The sequence below is a fragment of the Myripristis murdjan genome, chromosome 3, assembly GCF_902150065.1.
Source record: "Myripristis murdjan chromosome 3, fMyrMur1.1, whole genome shotgun sequence".
NCBI classification, from domain to species: domain Eukaryota; kingdom Metazoa; phylum Chordata; class Actinopteri; order Holocentriformes; family Holocentridae; genus Myripristis; species Myripristis murdjan.
In genome coordinates this window covers 8174258-8191268 of record NC_043982.1, presented here as the reverse complement: position 1 = coordinate 8191268, position 17011 = coordinate 8174258, and the positions used below count along the sequence as shown (strand labels likewise).

At 41.0% G+C, this 17011-nt stretch overlaps 2 protein-coding genes across 12 annotated transcripts in view; both read right to left on the bottom strand.

The window, feature by feature from the left end:
- Nucleotides 1-4757: 4757 nt before the first annotated feature.
- Nucleotides 4758-6732, bottom strand: rassf10b (Ras association domain family member 10b). Its single transcript, XM_030046828.1, has one exon. The coding sequence runs from the start codon at nt 6550-6552 to the stop codon at nt 5191-5193; it is 1362 nt and encodes a 453-aa protein (XP_029902688.1). The 5' UTR covers nt 6553-6732; the 3' UTR covers nt 4758-5190.
- A 6298-nt stretch (nt 6733-13030) lies between these two features.
- The window catches only part of tead1b (TEA domain family member 1b), a 61290-nt gene continuing 57309 nt past the window's right edge, over nt 13031-17011 (bottom strand). For all 11 annotated transcript variants that reach the window (XM_030081827.1, XM_030081845.1, XM_030081854.1 and 8 more), the window contains one exon: nt 13031-16701. In XM_030081827.1, the coding sequence (XP_029937687.1) occupies nt 16588-16701 (114 nt within the window). In that variant the 3' untranslated portion in view covers nt 13031-16587. The remainder of the gene's footprint in view (nt 16702-17011) is intronic.

Below are 17011 nucleotides of genomic sequence, written 5' to 3'. Positions count from 1 at the left end.
GTACATAACAGATAAATAATCCATGGCACATTAGCTACTTTAAATGTTGTAGAGATGGCTAATTTAGTGAATTTAGAGTCTGATTTCGGAAAAGATATTTATATGTCTTTTTTTGTTTAGATACTGTCCAATAAAGCTGTGGTTTCCTTGTGCATTTCAGTGTCAGTGGAAGTGTGTCATCTTCAGGTTGAGTGGTTAGTGGTTTCATCTGGATTTTTGTCCCCGTGTCGTACTTGCAGCTGATGCCCGTCCACATCTGTCTCACTGCTCATTTGTTTGTGTTTTTGCCTTTTCAAGCAAAGTTTTTGAAAGGGATAAAGATATGTGCACACTGAGAGACCACGCAAATTTCACTTGAATACAGCAAGCTTTTGTTCGATAACATCTTTGTGTCTTTGTCCACATACACAAATCCAGTCACATCACAATGCTGGGCACCTTTGTGCACCTGCGTCACTTTACAGAGAGCTGTGGTTCATGAGCCTGCTGCAGGCTACGCTCTCCCACAGCTCATAGTTGTGATTACAGGACACACTCAGTCCAGACAGACAGGGCTGGATCACAAAACAGTGTGTAGACATTTTCCTCCCCTCTTGAACAGATTTATACATCCAGCACCTATTTGAAACTCTATAGCAAGTGTGTAGTGGTGCTCTCTCAAATGATTTGGCATAAGGTTTCAAATACACAAAAATCATCATTAAATTTCATTCAGCTCATTAGAGTTGATGATTTGCCTTGAATTGGCGATTGAGAAGCATGTCTGGATTTCGCATGCAGCATTGTGATTGTATGCTGTCCTTACATGAGGCTGCAACAATTTCACTGGAGAAGCACTGAAAAAACAAGTGTGATAATTATTTCAAGGCAGTTTCAAAGGGGAGGGCACCTCGTCTTATTATGATGCAGTAACGAATGATGAACGCTACTCAACTCAACTTAATATAGAACATTTTGTTCCATTGTTTATGTTTTTGTGCACATTTGACCTCCAAACGTTAGACAGGTTTTTAACAGTGTTCCATTAATTCTTTGGGTTATTATTCTTGGCATGAACCTGAGGGGGTTTTATCTTCCTTAACATTAGTAAACAAAGTGGTGGGTCCTCCTGTTTGAAACTGCACTGTCTGTCTTTAAGATGATGAACACAAAGGCGCAGAGGAACTAGAAGCACTTATGATGGACTACGCACCGTAAAGTACTTGAGAATACTCCAAATCAGTTTTTGGTGTTGTCATTGCATCTTTTGGTGTTTTGTTAACAGCGTTATAACTCTTAAGTCCAAAGAGCACGTTAAAGCTACTTTAGCAGACGTTCTCATATTTTGACTCAAAGATACAGTGCATGTATCGTTTAACCTCCATTATTAGAATAAGAGCTATATAAGAAATTATTATGCGTGTTGATGACAAGGAATACAGTTCTGCAACTGTTAAACTAAAAATTTAAGAAGAAGTGACATGTCATAATTTAATGACTATTATTGTGATACCGATCCTGCAGGCTTGTGCAATAGGACACATCAGGAGAAGAGATGTTCTTCTAATATTTAGACATAATGAAGGGGGCTTTAGGTAACAGTGTCTTTGCCACTTTGTGCTGGGATGGTAAAGGAGCTGTTCTGTTCATCCTTTGTCCTCCCTGTGGTTTGATTTATTCACCGTGCCAAGCAAGTAGTCAGACACAGCTCCCTCCTGCTGCCACAATGCAGATCGTCTTGAATACTGGGCCTGTCTGTAATCCTACCTCCGACTGGGTAATCATTCACAGCCCAGCACACTGACAGGTTTATGATGGGTGGAGTACTCTGGAGAATGTGTATAGTTTCTGTCGCTGTTCTGGATCTATTTTTATGTGAATAACTCTGGGCCAAGGAACTTTTTTTTCTGACAAGATAAAATCAGCAGTGAGCAGTGATATCATATATTTTGGTGACACTTTTACTCAGTGATTAACTAATAATTCCTGTTTAGCTGTGGCCAGTAGACGACAAAGGTATCATATAGAATATTTCACTGGATGGTTAAAAAGTGGTGTGCAAGAAGACAGAGACATGCATATTGGCATTTATTCTAAAATGCATTAAAGGATATGTATGTACTCTTGGGCATGCAGATGCATTTAGACGATTTACGAATTTCAAAGCTACTTGACTAGCCTCCTCACATTGTAGATTATAGATTTTGCAATAATTTCATTACAGGATGAATCAGTGGTTCTATATACCTGCTGTGGTTAGTCTTATAGTTGCCATGCTTGCAGTGCACTGCAGGTACAATCACACAGTGAAATTACACAGTTCAACTTAACATGACCAGTTATGGTTTAATAAAGTATAAGGCCGCTTGGAGCCTTGTTAATGTGATCATTTCTTCTCTTGGCTGTTTGACACAGTCATTCATTCAGCAAAGAAAATGAGTGAAGTCCATACTGACATGATTACGTATCGTGTTTAAATCTGATCTGATTTTATACAACATGGATAATTTGATAATTTAATGGATAGTTAATGTTGGGGAGGGGGGAGAGAGTGAGAGATGGGAAAGTAGGAGAGAAGAGGGGGACAACAGAAAAACAAGGGGAGAAATTTGAGGAAGTATGAAGGACAAGGATTTTTGTCCTCTGGTTCTTTTCACTTTTTGAGCAAGCAAAATTACAAAGGTGTACATAATGTGTCTCTGGGTGAAGATTTAACTGTTTCTTGTTTACCTTCCATTGGTCTTATGGCTGTGATTATTGTCCCTGTGGAATAATAATGATAACAATATGGAGAGGTGCACTGAGTACCAGTGGCCCAAACATAGGCGGAGTTTGCGGGGGGGGGGGCAGGGGGGGCATTGCCCCCCCTAGCGTCTGAAATGTGTCACTACATTGAGTCAAAAATAGGTCCAATATTTTTTTTTTCCTGTATACATGTCTATAAACATTTAAGCAATGCAATAAAATAAGATTATTTTCAGAAATAAATATGAATTACATTATGTTTGGTATTGTAATAAATAAAATAATTTTTAAAAAATCTTTGCCCCCCCCCAGCGCAAATTTCAAACTCCGTCTATGGGCCCAAACCTATCTTGCTGCTCATCTGCTTCTAAGATGATTTCATACTGGGAGTTTCACACGTCCCACTCTCTTCACAACTTGATATTTTTTTTCGTTGACCACTTCCCACCTGGAAGGCTGTTCCTCCCTGTTGTGGGCTGTCACCAAACTCACAGAGAAAGGCTGCTGGCCTGCAGGGACTCATGACGGACTGAAGTTATGGCCTGAGCGCATGTGGGGAAACAAGGGGCTCCAGGCCCTCTCTTTGGACCCCTTGGCAGATTGAATGTGTTTGTCATGCTCTTTCCCCTCAGGTGAAGAAGAGTTGGTGTACATTTACTCTAAAACAGCGGAGTCATTGAGGGTCCAGAGCGAAATGAGGAATTGGCTGCATTCAGACGCCTTTCACAAGCATTTAAACACAAGAAATCTGGTGCAGCATCACTGGTTTGACTTTTAAATCTATCATTTCAATAATTATATTGTATTGTCATTTAAAAACTAGTTTTGCAGCCAATTTTTTAATTGTTTTTTTTTTTTTTTTGCTAATTTTCTGGTCATTGTCTCATACTTTTTTTTTGACTAATTTCTTGCAAATTTTCAGGTCATTTTTTGCTCATTTACTCATCACTTTTTTTCTACTATTTTTGAAAGAAATTAAGTGAATTTACAGGGGCAAAAGGCTAAATTAGCAAATTTGAAAAAAAAAAAAAAAAAACATCTGGAATAGTAAAAAATTTGTTTTAAAAAGTACCAAAAATTAGCACAAAACACTGACATTTTGCAAAGAAACTTTTGCAAAGGGGGGCATCTCATGACATTTTGGTACCAGTAAGACATAATGACTTCAACTGGAGGTTTGCAGCTTATTGAAAGTCACCTTGAGGTCCAGAACATGATGAGAGACTGAAAACCCTGGCTCTTAAACATGTGATTAAATATCCTGACAGCTACTTTCTCTACACTGATCCAGCTCAAAACAGCAGCCAGTAAAAATACACTATTGGCAGACATATGTAAGTGTAGTCTCTCTCTCTCTCTCTCTCTCTCTCTCTCTCTCTCTGTGTGTGTGTGTGTGTGTGTGTGCGTTTGTGTGTGAGTGTGTGTGTGTGCTGGACAGTCTTATCAGTCTGTGAGATAACTCCTGTCTCGTTGCAGGTAAACATATCTGACAGCTATGTAGTTTTACAGCATTAATTTAAGCTTTATGACGTTTTCTGTGACTTAAGCTGCTTTTATGATTTTATGATCTAGATACATCTTTTTCTCTGAGCTTCGCCGCTGTCTGGGGTCACTTTGAAAGAAATGCTGATGACACTCATCACCAATCTCTGTTCCCTTTATGTGATTTTATATTCTGCCAACGTTGCCCTTGTAAGCTATCTCTGAGATGATTGCTGGCAAGGAGGATGTTACTGCGAGGAAATGTCCTGCTTTTATCCTCAAGTGAAGCTGGCATCAGTCTGAAATGTTCATCTCATTGTATTTGACAACCTGTCGGATTCCGTGACAAGTGTTTCATCCTGCTGCCAAGTGGCTAACCTCCACAACCATGGCATATCAGCTTTTATACTATCAAGCTCATGCTAAACAGAAAACGTTATGTCAATGAATGAACCCATAAACAAGCTTCATGAGAATATTTATTCATATTTTCACAGGCTTTCATATAGGGCATCAGTGTGTCAATGGATATCAGTGTGAGGCAAAAAATGAAATGTACTTTGTCTTCTTTCTCACTTAAACACACCAGTTTGGAAGGTAAGAATTAACCAGTGCCATTATCCCCAACGAAAAAGAAGTGAAGTGATTTAATGATCAACTTTAGAAAGATCTTGTACAACTGTAAGAAATATATCCTGCAGAAATATCATGGAGACATTATTGTGGGATATTGAAAAAATACCACAAAGGACAGTAAAGTCACTATAAACTTGACATTGATGCACCAAATCCAAATTCTTCTAGGGATATTAGAGAAATATTACGGTTTATTTTAGTGAGGGTGCCCTTAAAATGTTGAGACCTGTTCCTGGAAAAAAGTTTACAGCTCAAGACTCAAACTGCTGTATGTTAACTAGATCCCTGAGAGTGTGGCTAAGAAAGAAACAGTCCAAACAACACAGCTTGCCCAGGTGATCTCCCTCACTAAACCAGGGACTCACACACAGGGTGCAGGCTGTCTGAGTCCTGGCTGTGCATGGAGCTCAAGCCTGTGTCTGAGTCGTCGTCATTCACGCTGTGGCTTTTGGAGAGCCCCCTGGCCTGCTCCACCCACTCGCGCTTGCTCTCCAAAGCGCACATCACGCCAGTTGTCACCGAGTCACATTCCACCTCACTGGTCGTCCTCTCGTCTATATCCAGAGTATTCACTTTCTCCAGCAAATCCCTGATTTCCCTTTCCCTTGCCCCCCAAATCTCCTGGGTCAGGTTTAAGTCGCTCCTAATAGCTTCTAAATCCGTGTTGAGGCGCAGTCCGATGTATAAACTCGTATCCAGCTGCGTTTTGATCCTCTCCTCTTCCAAAAGCAGCACATTCTCTGACGGTGCGTCTGCGTCGCTGTCTGCGGTTTGCAGGGCCGCTGGTGCGCTCGGCGGAGACTCCTTGCTGTGGATCTCCTCCTGCCTCCGCTTCATCCACCTGTGATTCAGCTCCTCCTGGATCTCCACGGTGATGTTGTCCATGAGGGCTTCGTGCTTTGACAGCTCCTCCTGTAGTTTCACCACCTCCTCGCACCGCCGCGCGTACTCCTCCAACTTGGCAACAGCCTCCACAGAGGACTTGTGATGAGTTTCTCCCTCGAGGCTGGAGGCTGCGTCAGCAGCGCCAGCATCCACTAAATACGTGTCTTGCACATAATTAATTCCGTGCCTTTCAATTCGGTCAAAATGAACTTTGGCCTCATACCTTTCAATCTCTGCGTCCAGCTGTTTAATCCTCTGGATCTGCTGGCGGATTGTATGATCCTGGGAAATCACAAGGTGGACCAAAGTTTCCATCTTCTCGGCAGAGGTGGCGTCCTTAGATGCCGCCTGCGCCCTCCTCTTATTTATCTTTTCCAACTTTCTGAAAGCTTTCCTGACAACCCGACGCTGCTTCTCTGGCGAGATGAGCCCCATGGGAGCCACCGCGGGGTCCCTAAACACACAGGGGCTCTGCTTGCTGAGCACCACCCGGGCCTCTGCGCTCCGGGGTCCATAGTTAGCCAGAAAAGCCTCATTTTTGACCAGCACGAACCTCACGTTCTCCTGCTCCTCTCCCCATGCGCCCCACAAGCGTAAAATCTTGGTTTTGTTGGGCAAAATCCTCTCAGAGCCTCTCCATTTCTCCACGATGCAATAGGGCCGAGAGTTGCCAGACTGCGTGGCCACAGAGAGGCTGTGCTGGAAGTTTTGGTCCTCCAGCAGCACCTTCACAACATCCGCACATGTGGTGCGCTTTGACAAGCCGAAGACCAGCTTCTCCTCTCGGCAGACCCACACGGATATCTTATTTTCCTCCGACTCCATTGTGAATTGAAACTAAACTCTCTTTTCCAAACAGCTACAGTGAATAACAACAAACAAATAAAAACAGTTATTCTTAAAATCTAAATAAATCCGCATGTCAACAATACTGAGCTCTTCCCCGCATGGTGATGTTGGTTTCATGCGTGTGCGTCCACACCGCTGACGCGCCTGGGGGCTGGCAGCTCCATCTGTCCCTTGGAGCAGCTTTTTTTCTGTCTGCCTCGTCCAAGTGAACCCTCTGGTTTTAACAGCGGAGTGTACACGCTGCGCTTTCTCAAGCCTGCCTTGGCTTTGATCACATGACTGCTCCTAAAATAGGCAAGTACCGGTGAAAAGACCTACATACTGAGCTGTGTGATGACTGATGCTTAGATTTTGCAACAGCAGAGGCCAGAGCACACAATATCATTTATATGACACAAAATGCACAGTGGTGGTGACTTTATGTTTCTTTTTATATGTGAGTTCGCTGAGTTACCCCCCCCCCCCCCCCCCCCCCCCCCCCCCCCCACACACACACACACACACACACACACACCAAAAAAAAAAAAAAAAAAAAGAAGAAGAAGAAGAAGATTTAGGCACTTTACGCTGAGAATTTTGAAGGCTCCATGAAACATCATATTCTAAACAACTTAAATGAATGAATGAATAGATCAAATGATTACATAATCAGTCTTGGGAATAATGGCACCAAAAGATAACTCCTATCATAATTTCATGTTGTGTAGGGCATAAAAAATGATGTGAATTCAGGGGGTTCCCCTTTAATAATTAGAAGTTTCAGTCTTAGTTCAGACCAAATGAATTAGTAGTTATTCTATAGTGCCTTCTTAGCGGATCCAAGCTAAAATGCACAACAGAGTCCGGATAAAATGAATCACCATCCTTGTGCTCTATTTACACCTATGATCCTCAAGAGGAGGATCCTCTGCAGCTACATCCATTGTATCTGATGCAGCAATAGCCTTTATGTGCATGAGTGTCATTGATCCAGGTTCAAAACCAGGTTATTTGTGTTTATGTGTACATTCAAGATATTTCCAAGAATATATGTTTGCTTGGATCCCCAGCTAACATCTGACAAACTGGCAGAGTAATCTATTCAGACTTTTTGGTAATTTACTTACTAATCATTTGACACTGTTGTGGTTAGGTTGTGTGCTGCTAATTAAGTTAACTCACAGTTTGAGAGGGTGTGGATTTATTCTGTGCTCACTCCGACTGTCGCCATGGTCTTACTCCTCCTATCTATCCTCAAGACCATAAAACAGTGTCATGTGACTGACCTTACTGAAGGCTTATTGCTATAAAAGCATCCAGGTGAGCCTGACTCCTCCCCTCTCCAAGACCTTAAGGTAAGAAGTTGATTCTTTAAATGGCACTAACATCAAACCGTCACTTTTGTGCAGGTGCCTTGCATCCCTGAGGATTTTATATGGTGTTCCCTTTGTGTGTTTCAAAACTGCAGGTGATCTGTTTGGGTTCACCTGTTTAAATGCTAGCTGTGTGGTTGCGTTAACCGCTTCTCTTTGTTTCAGACATTTCAATTGGTTGCACCTGTTGTTAACGCCGTGATCACAGCCTTGGTAAGGGCTGTAGCTTTTCTTTCAAAAGCTTAGTTTTTTCTTCCTCAGTCGTAAAAAAAAGTGTTTGATTGTTTAATATTCTATTTAGAGTTTGCATCTCCCTGTTAGCCCACTGTTAGCGGTGCTGCTGTGTTCACAAACAGTAAGTGGGAGGTTTCTTCCTTATTACTGATTTAACAATAAATAGATATATAAAAATTTAATGAAATTCCTGGTGGCTTAATATTTGGAGTATTTCTGAAACATTGCCTCCCAGTTGTGCCATTTTTGTCAGGGGACTATGGACCCAGTCCTGTTTGGGCATGGCACGTTTATTGGAGAATATTGAGAATCCTCGTGGATTTCTTTGGATGAACTCGTTCAAAGAGCCAGGCAGGTTGAACAGACTGCTCATGCTACTGAGCTTCAGTCTCAGTCAACACACTCAAAGGGATGGTAGTAGAAGAAAAAAGACCATACCCCTGTTCATGACTTGGCACAGGGTTCAGGAAAGCTTCTTCAGCTGATATAGAGCAGACAGAATTTACAGCAAAATGATAGTCAGCTTCAGCAGCCTTATGGGATTTGTCAGAAAGACTAGGCAGAGTGGAAGCCCACCATCCTGCTGTAGGAGCAGGAGTGGCAAGTGAGCAGAGTGTGCAGGAAGATGCTTGCACCCTCTGTGCTCCCAGATCTCTTTTGGATGAGGCTGAGCAGTTTGATGGTATAGAGGAAGCCACCCATGACAGCACTGAGGATATTGAGAGCTCAGCAAGTAATAGCTAATGTTTAACAGGTGCTGAGTGCAGCCAAATTTATTGGGCTCGAGGTTTCAGTGGAAGCTCCTGCTCCAGCGGAGGGAGTCTGGGCTGGCAAATAACATTTCCAGTCTGTTTCTGTCCCAGTGGCTGAGGATACTTTGCTGATGCTAAAGAGGTTGTTGGAATGCACCTGGTGTTGCACCTCAATTTGACACTGGCTGCTGCACAGACCATTTTTCCAATTTGCCTTTCAAGGCCGGACCTATCAATTCAATGTTTTGCCATTTGGCCTGTCTCTTTCACCATAAGTTCTCACCAGATTTACACCACCTAGATTGGCGGCAGCTTTATCTCCTCTCCAGATGTCCTACTTGAAAATCTTTCCATATCTGGACAGTTGGTTAATTTGTGCTCCATCTCACATTCAAATGGTTTAGGACACCAAACCACGTCCCATGTGCAGGCTCTGGGTTTCAAGGTAAACTTGATCAATAGCAACCTCAAACCATGATAGCAGCTAGATTTTGTGGGAATTGTTGGAGTTGGTTCAGTTACAGAGGCTGTGGGACTTGGCCTCTTTAGAGGTGGCTAAACGCATGGAATCTCCACTTGAAACAAGACAGGTGAGTGAAACTCTGGGTCACTCAGGCATGTCTCCAGTCCCTGCAACCTTGGAGGAACAAGAAGGAGGAACATTGTCTCCATTGGGCACAGCAACATTTGTTTTTGGCCTTTCTGTGGTTGGCCTCACTCAGGGAAATTCATGTTCCCGGGACAGTGAACCATGAAGCAGATCTGCTCTCCAGGACAGACCTTCTCCTAGGAGAATGGAGGCTCCACGTGGAAATGGTGGTCTTCTAATGGGGTTGCCTCGACAGATCTCAGACCGATCTGCTTGCAGCTGCAGATACGACTCAGTGCAAGACTTGGTTCCCCCTAGAGGGTCAGGGGGGTCCACTGGGTCTAAATGCATTGTGTCATGAATGGCCAGAAGGCTTGTTGTACACTTTCCCCCACTAGCTCTAGTGAAAAGTCAAGATTTGGATTCTGCAGCACAAAAATTTGAGAATTTGGACATTTTGTTTTTACTGTCCTTTATCACAGTTGCTGATCAACTCCAGTCGCTACTATTTGTTCGATACAACTTGCAATGAGTAAATGATGCAAATATAGTTTTTTGTGACTTCCTCCATTACGTTTTGGTGAGTCTTGTACCAGTTTACACTACATAGCCTTGCCAAACTAGGTCTGAAAAAATCAAATATAACTAAAAAATCTTTTCAGACTCCCACAGATGAGAGACCCAGAATCTCCAGTCTGTAACTCTTTCCTACAAGAGGATAATCTGTGCCAATTGAGTGGCCCCTTCCAGTCAGTCTTAACATCCAATTTACCATACCATCAGCACAGGACCAATCCTTGAGGAAACCCTTCACTGCATGCTTTAAAGAGTGATGAAAACCTATATCTTTTATGGCAGAAAAGCATTTTTGTACAGATCTCTATGGTCAAAAGTTTAAACTCTTTTGCACTTGTGACCTCTACTAATAATGACATAGCACTGTGGAATGTGCAGACATACACTGCAGAAAAGTAAAAATGTCAACCAATAGATGGCAGCAAAATCTAGCTATTCTGCCTGGGTCTCATTTACCCTTTAATCTCTGGTCATGGCAATGTATATGCAGACCAAGTGTGACAATTTGTGTTGTGGCTTGCCTAGATGTGATGGGATAGGCAGGCTAACCAGGTAACAAAAATTATTTATTGAATGGGACATCATCCCTCACAAATCATTATTTTGAAGGGAAGTAGAGACAATAAAAAATGACATGGTGTGTAGCATTAATTACCTTATTCTCTATGCCATATTCAGTTCAAAGATGAAGTGATGAAAATTAATGACCTGAAGAATTTGAGGACCAAGTTTTTGTCTGAATGTGCCTGGTTCTCACACTATAATTATCGCATTGTGCTGAACAAACTTTTGCTTCTTGCATTGTGGGCCTGGTTTACATCGCTACCTATGCACGTATGCATGTGATTGCTTGTTAATCATAGAGTGTGAATGGATGCAAAAGGTTTGGCTCATGAAAATGTGTCTAAGTGTGCAACTAACATTAAAGTTATGAAGCCTCAGCATCCAGCCCTCACCAACCGCACTCTAGCCATCCAGACGTGCTGCTCTACTTCCACTGCCAACTATCCTTTTACCAACTGTTTCCTCAAATCTGCTGCAGTTTGCCAACCACTGCCAATCCGAGATCCTGCCCAAGAAATACTTCACTTCTAATCCTTTCTCTCTCATGGACAAAAACACTTTTAAAATCTTCCTTCCTATCACCTGACAAGTTAATATCCAACTGTGGCTGCAGCACTTGCTTTCCAGGTGTATTGTGCTTGAGACAGATGTGCAATCAACATTTCTTTGGTCCAAACAATAGTGGAAAAGGTTGCTTTGTTGCATTTTTCTGTTTGGCTTTTTTAGGTTCACCCTGTCCACTAGAACTGAACCAGGGCTCAACAGTCACATGGACTTACAAGTTGCTTGTTCATCAGAGGTTTGATAGTCTCTGCCCTCTCCCCTGGTTAGAGATTTTAGTGGCAAGGCACACAACAAATCTAATTCCAGCTCCTGTAACTTTAAGCATGATGGACAAGTTTGCATTCTTTGTCGTAAGTCATCTGGTGTCCACACAAATTAAAAATGAGAACATACCTGGACATGGTCATTAGTTGAGGTCATGGTGAATAGTGCTCTCTCCCTCCAGTGGACATCCAGAGAATGTCTGTCAAGAGGTATTGAAGCTGTTCTAGAGGCATGGTGGTGCAGCATCTTACTAAGATGCTTTAAGTTGGTTTTTCTTCAATTTGTCAGCCATCTTTAGACTGCGGGACTCTCACTGAGATCCCCAGGCTGACAAAGCCATCGGCCTCACCCAAAATAGCACATTCTGCATCTCAATCCACTTGGGGGGAACCACTGATCTGGTGGCCTAGCACTCCAACCGGTGGGATATCTGGGTGTCTATTCCCTATCCTTTCTCTCCTCTGTTTTTCTCAGCACTGTCATCTTGCTCTTGACATTTGTCACAGGATGCTGATAGCCCCTTCTCTGGTATCTTTTATCTTCCTTTACAGCATCCTTGTGTGCCTCTCTTCTTGGATCAATCATGAATCAGTCACCTGTTTTCACTTTAACTTGTTCTGAATCTATTCTTGAACTTTTCTTATAAACTAGAAAACTTTCTATCCCATGATCATAAGTATGTCTCCTTTTGTTTCTCTATCTTCCTCTTAAATGTTCCTTTACACCCATCAGACACCTTTATCAAGTCTCCCAGTTCACTCCTGTCAGCTGCCCATGGCAACTATGATGGTGTTTGCCCACAGTTCTTCTGCTGGCTCACTGACACTGTGCTCCATCACCTTATATTTTAGTCCCTGCCCCCTCAGCAAGAGCAATACTGGGTTTTGTTACCTGCCACTAGACCTCACATGAATGACTTCTTAGTGATCAATGCTGCAGGGAATTTTCTCCCTCCATGTGTGCCCCATGGCCATCTTGCTGCCATCAGTTTCCCCCTGGCAGCTTTCTTTCCAGACTGTCAAATGGTCTGACACTAATTATGAGAATCTGGTACTGAGAAAATAAACAAGACATATTTATTCTGCAATTTCTCAAGATTTTCAAGAAACTTGCCTAATTATTACACATTGAATAAGATATCAGGGAGCTGCTTCAGCTGAAGTCCAATTGTCTGACGGTGAAAAACACAAAGAGTCAATACTTTTCTTTTCAGGCAGACCTCCTGGGTGGTGTTAGTGTTACAAAGCATGGTCACAACACTGAAATCATGATGCATTTAGCAATGTCTCCCTCTGGTGTTTGATCCCATTACTACACTGCTGTGCAATCCAATGGAGCAGCAACATGGAAATGCTGAGATTGAAGTGGAAGGCTCCATCTACTGTTTATCTGGTGTTTGTGCAACTTACATGTTTGCTGTACTTTAAGATTTACAGAGTATCCACAGCCATAGTTCTAGAAGGTGCTACTGGCTCAGTGAATGCTCATGTGCTCATGTCAGGTGCACAGTAATTACTTAGTATAAAGAAATAGTTTTGTGACAGTGACCAAAAAAAGGGGACAATATTTTCCAGATTTATTTAACTTCAATATTGCATACATACAAAGTATTCTAGAAAGCTACAAAATATCTACTATTATCAAGAAGGCATCATAATGTTACAGAGCAAAAACAAGACCATATGCAGAACACAAACATAGCAGTTTCTTTTCTTTTCCTTGCTTCCACACTTTACTGTCATTGTGTATATGAAAAGATATCACACTTCTGTACCAAGAAAAGCTAAGATATAATTTTGTACAAAGCACCTTTTTACAAAAAAAGTCTGCACACAAAAACCCAAATGTGTGTATGATACTATCTGAGCTATGTGAAAGATCACTTTTTAAAGCCAACATCTGAAAATGGTAATGAAACAAAAAGGTACCAGTACCTACTCTTTAGACAAAATTACAAATAACAAGAGCTAAACTGCTGATATGTTTGTGGCATGACTCCATGACTCATCTGTGTTTTTGTAATCAAATAGTCCGCTAGACATTCCTGCCATCAAAGGCATCGGTCCTGCTGTTTTTAAGGGTTGAAATGACATGTCAAAATGTACCAGCAGTGCAGCAGTAACATCATTACCATCCTATTGGGCTTGCAATATACAGACAATGTCATCACAAAACCAAGTACAATTGTATACAAGTACAGTAAGAAAACAGGAACATCTCACTAAGTAATCAATAAATGTGAACAGATACACAGGGTAAACATAAGGGAAAAAAGCCTATTAAAAAACCACGGTGTCCATAGGACTGTGGCAAAATACTGAATGATTGAACTTGCTTTGTCTGCATCCACCAGAGACATTGTCTGCAATTATTTAGAATTTCTTAGATTATGATACTTTCAGATGAATACAGCTTTGTAAGAAACAGTAAATATATGATTGAGTAGCTATGGTCTCTATGGTGAAAAATATTAACCTCTGTGGCTTCGTCCACACAAGCAGTGTTAAATTTTTTGATAAGGATGAGTTAAAAGCCATGCTTCCAGGGTGGCAACAAATCTTTTCTTTTGGTTTTGGAAACAGTCTGAAAGCCAATTTTTTTTTTTTTTTTTTTTTTTTTTTTTAACTGTGTTCTTGTCTGAAGCTATTACCATGTAACCAATTACACTGCATCTTGTAGACTCCAAACCATTTAATTAAATTTAATCCAGGCCTTACTGAAAAATTAATAGATTTAATTCTAACCAAATATCACATTGTGTTTTTTTTTTTTTGTTTTTTAACAAGTCTGATGATAACATCACATAATATTAGCTCGCATGTCTGGCTCCTGCCTTACTGACAACAAAACTACGTCTGCATTATCAATATTTAATGTTGTGTGGTATTCAGGTCTTGTGAATATGCAGTCACTAAAAATACCAAAATGTTTCCAAAACCTTTAAAGCTGCCGGTGTGTACGAAGCCTATGACTCTTGACAGCTGCATTTCTTGGTTATTATTCCGTTGACATCCTGCATGCAGTCAGCGGCTGTACGTGTCAACAGGTCTTTCAGTCTCTGACCTCAAACAAAGACAGGCTGTCTTCAAATGCATCAGTTCTGAACTCAGATTACATTGTCGTAAGAATGAATAGATCATTTATTTTACCAGTAACCAGCTGTCCCCTGCCATCGATGCAAACCTTCAAAAAGGCAATGTGGTGATTGGTTTCACTTATGTCTCATTTTTGGTCTAGCAACATTTAATTCATAATTTCTGTCTTTTTGAAGCTGGAATTATTTTATTTATTTTTTTTTTTTAAACCAAAGGCACTTCCTTGCTACAGTGCAGAACATGACAAAAGATTGACTGTATCTCTGTATTTTTTGGTCTTTTACAGCAACAGGAAAGGCAAAGTCAGTTCATGTATATAGTACACTCTTAGAAAGGCTGATATTTTATTAACACTTTTTCTGTTAGAGATAGAGGCTCAAAAAATAGAACCTGTATTAATTTATTTATAAGAACTCTCACAGATGTGGAGAACCCTCGTCAATAAACATTCAATCAACAAACGTCATTCAGCAGAGGTGTGATACATTACAAAAAAACAAAACAAAACAAACAAAAAAAACTATTTCTAAGAGTGTACCATTTGAAAAGTAACTTATAATTTCTCAGATGTGGAAATGTTGTACCAAGCTGTATAACGGTCATTTAATCTATTTTTTTTTCCATCCACAAAAACGTTTCGACTTTAGACTTAAAAACAAAGTAATGGGTAATGTTACAATATATTCTAAGGCACTGTACACTTACACTTTGGCAGATTGTATTGTGAATTTCCTTACACAATTCAAACATTAGAAAGAGTCTTCCCGCAAAGAGATCACAGCTTTAGTGGCATCTTTTGGAGTTCACACAGCTATAACATGTTTAAGGCTCGGAACTGGTGTAGGCCACATAAACATGGGATAGTGTGAACATAAAGGCAGCAACACTCTGGCCTGGACTTCTTCTAGCATGATACACAGAGGGGGAAAAGATTCGGAGACGGAAAAAAATCGATCGTCCGGGAGGGGGGCAATGCCACAGCGTATTGAATAAGGCCTGCTGTCTAGAAGTGATTACTGTCAGATGATTATTTAAGTTAAAAAAACCACAGATCTAGAAAGGGAAAAAAACCAACAACACGTTAGCGTCACTAAGGCATGTCCAAGAAGGGGAACAAAGTGCTTTGGACAAGCTGAAATCCAGTCAGAGTTCATTTGTTTAAAGTAGTGCTTTCACTTATCTAAACCCCAAAATAATTCTCTTGTCATTTGTCACAGGAGAAAGACTGGGAACTGCTTAACAGGTGGTCAAACTTCCTAGATTTATGGAACAGATGCAGGTAAATCTTTGTAGTATTTTCACAGTGCATACATTCTGGTGTTAGTGTCTAAGACTTGGAGTGCTTTGACAGGGATAAACTTTTTCCTGAAAGCTGAGAAATCTTTTTTTGTTTGTTTAGCGCTAATTTTGTAATAATCACGTCTGCTATCAACTTGCCTTCCACTAGCTTCTATTTAGTCTTGTGTTATGATATTTTTGTTTCTTTGGAAAATCTATTGGCTGTGGATGTATGTTTGTATATCTACAGTATGTATGCTCACAAGTTATCCACTAGACATACAAAACACACTCGTACATAATACACACTGACCACGACAGGCCATTGGGAAAAAAAAAAAAAGAAAGAAAAAAGAAAAGGCCAGCGTCCTTTTTCTCTTAGTGTACATTAACAAAGCAGAAGACGACACACATATTTGTTTACCAAATTAACCTCAACCAGTAAATTCTTTAAGAACGGCCACATGGATATCCAACAGAGATCGACTCAACATATTTTAAACGAGGAAATAACTCCCGTATTCAAACATAAAAACAACTGTACCGCGATTCACAGCTGCAGTCAAATAACAAACACATAACATTAAAACAAAAACAAATTCATAACAACTGACTTCACCCAATACTATGACCAAAAAGCATCGTAGGTGTGACTTTTCAGGTAGAGGCACTGCCACTTTGTTTTGAGGTTGGTAAGTCTATGAAAAGAGGGGATTTGAGGGGATTTAGGGGCTTGTGGGCTCTCATTCCTTTACCAGTCTGTAGATGTGATGCTGGGCACCGTGCTCACTGTTTGAAACCTCAAACACACACGCCATACATAGCAGAGTCTCCTGGGTGTCCCTATTCGTCACCACCTGAAAGACAAAGGGACACATGTCACTTTCTTACACAAGAGCATCGTTTTATTTTAAGTTGTAATGTTTTGAAGAGGTTTTTGAAGTGGAATGGGGTTAAAAAAATAAATAAATAAATAACAGCCCACACAGATGTTGATAAGGTTCGACCAATAGGCCCACAGGCTGTCTGTGTCTGCTTATATCAGAAACATCTGTATTGGTCCGAAAAAAGTTTTTTTTTGGGTGGGCTGATAGCGAAATCTGGAATTTTTGTGACCTTGTGTGCCATAAACACAAATGTCAAATTACCAAGAGAACAAACCTAACA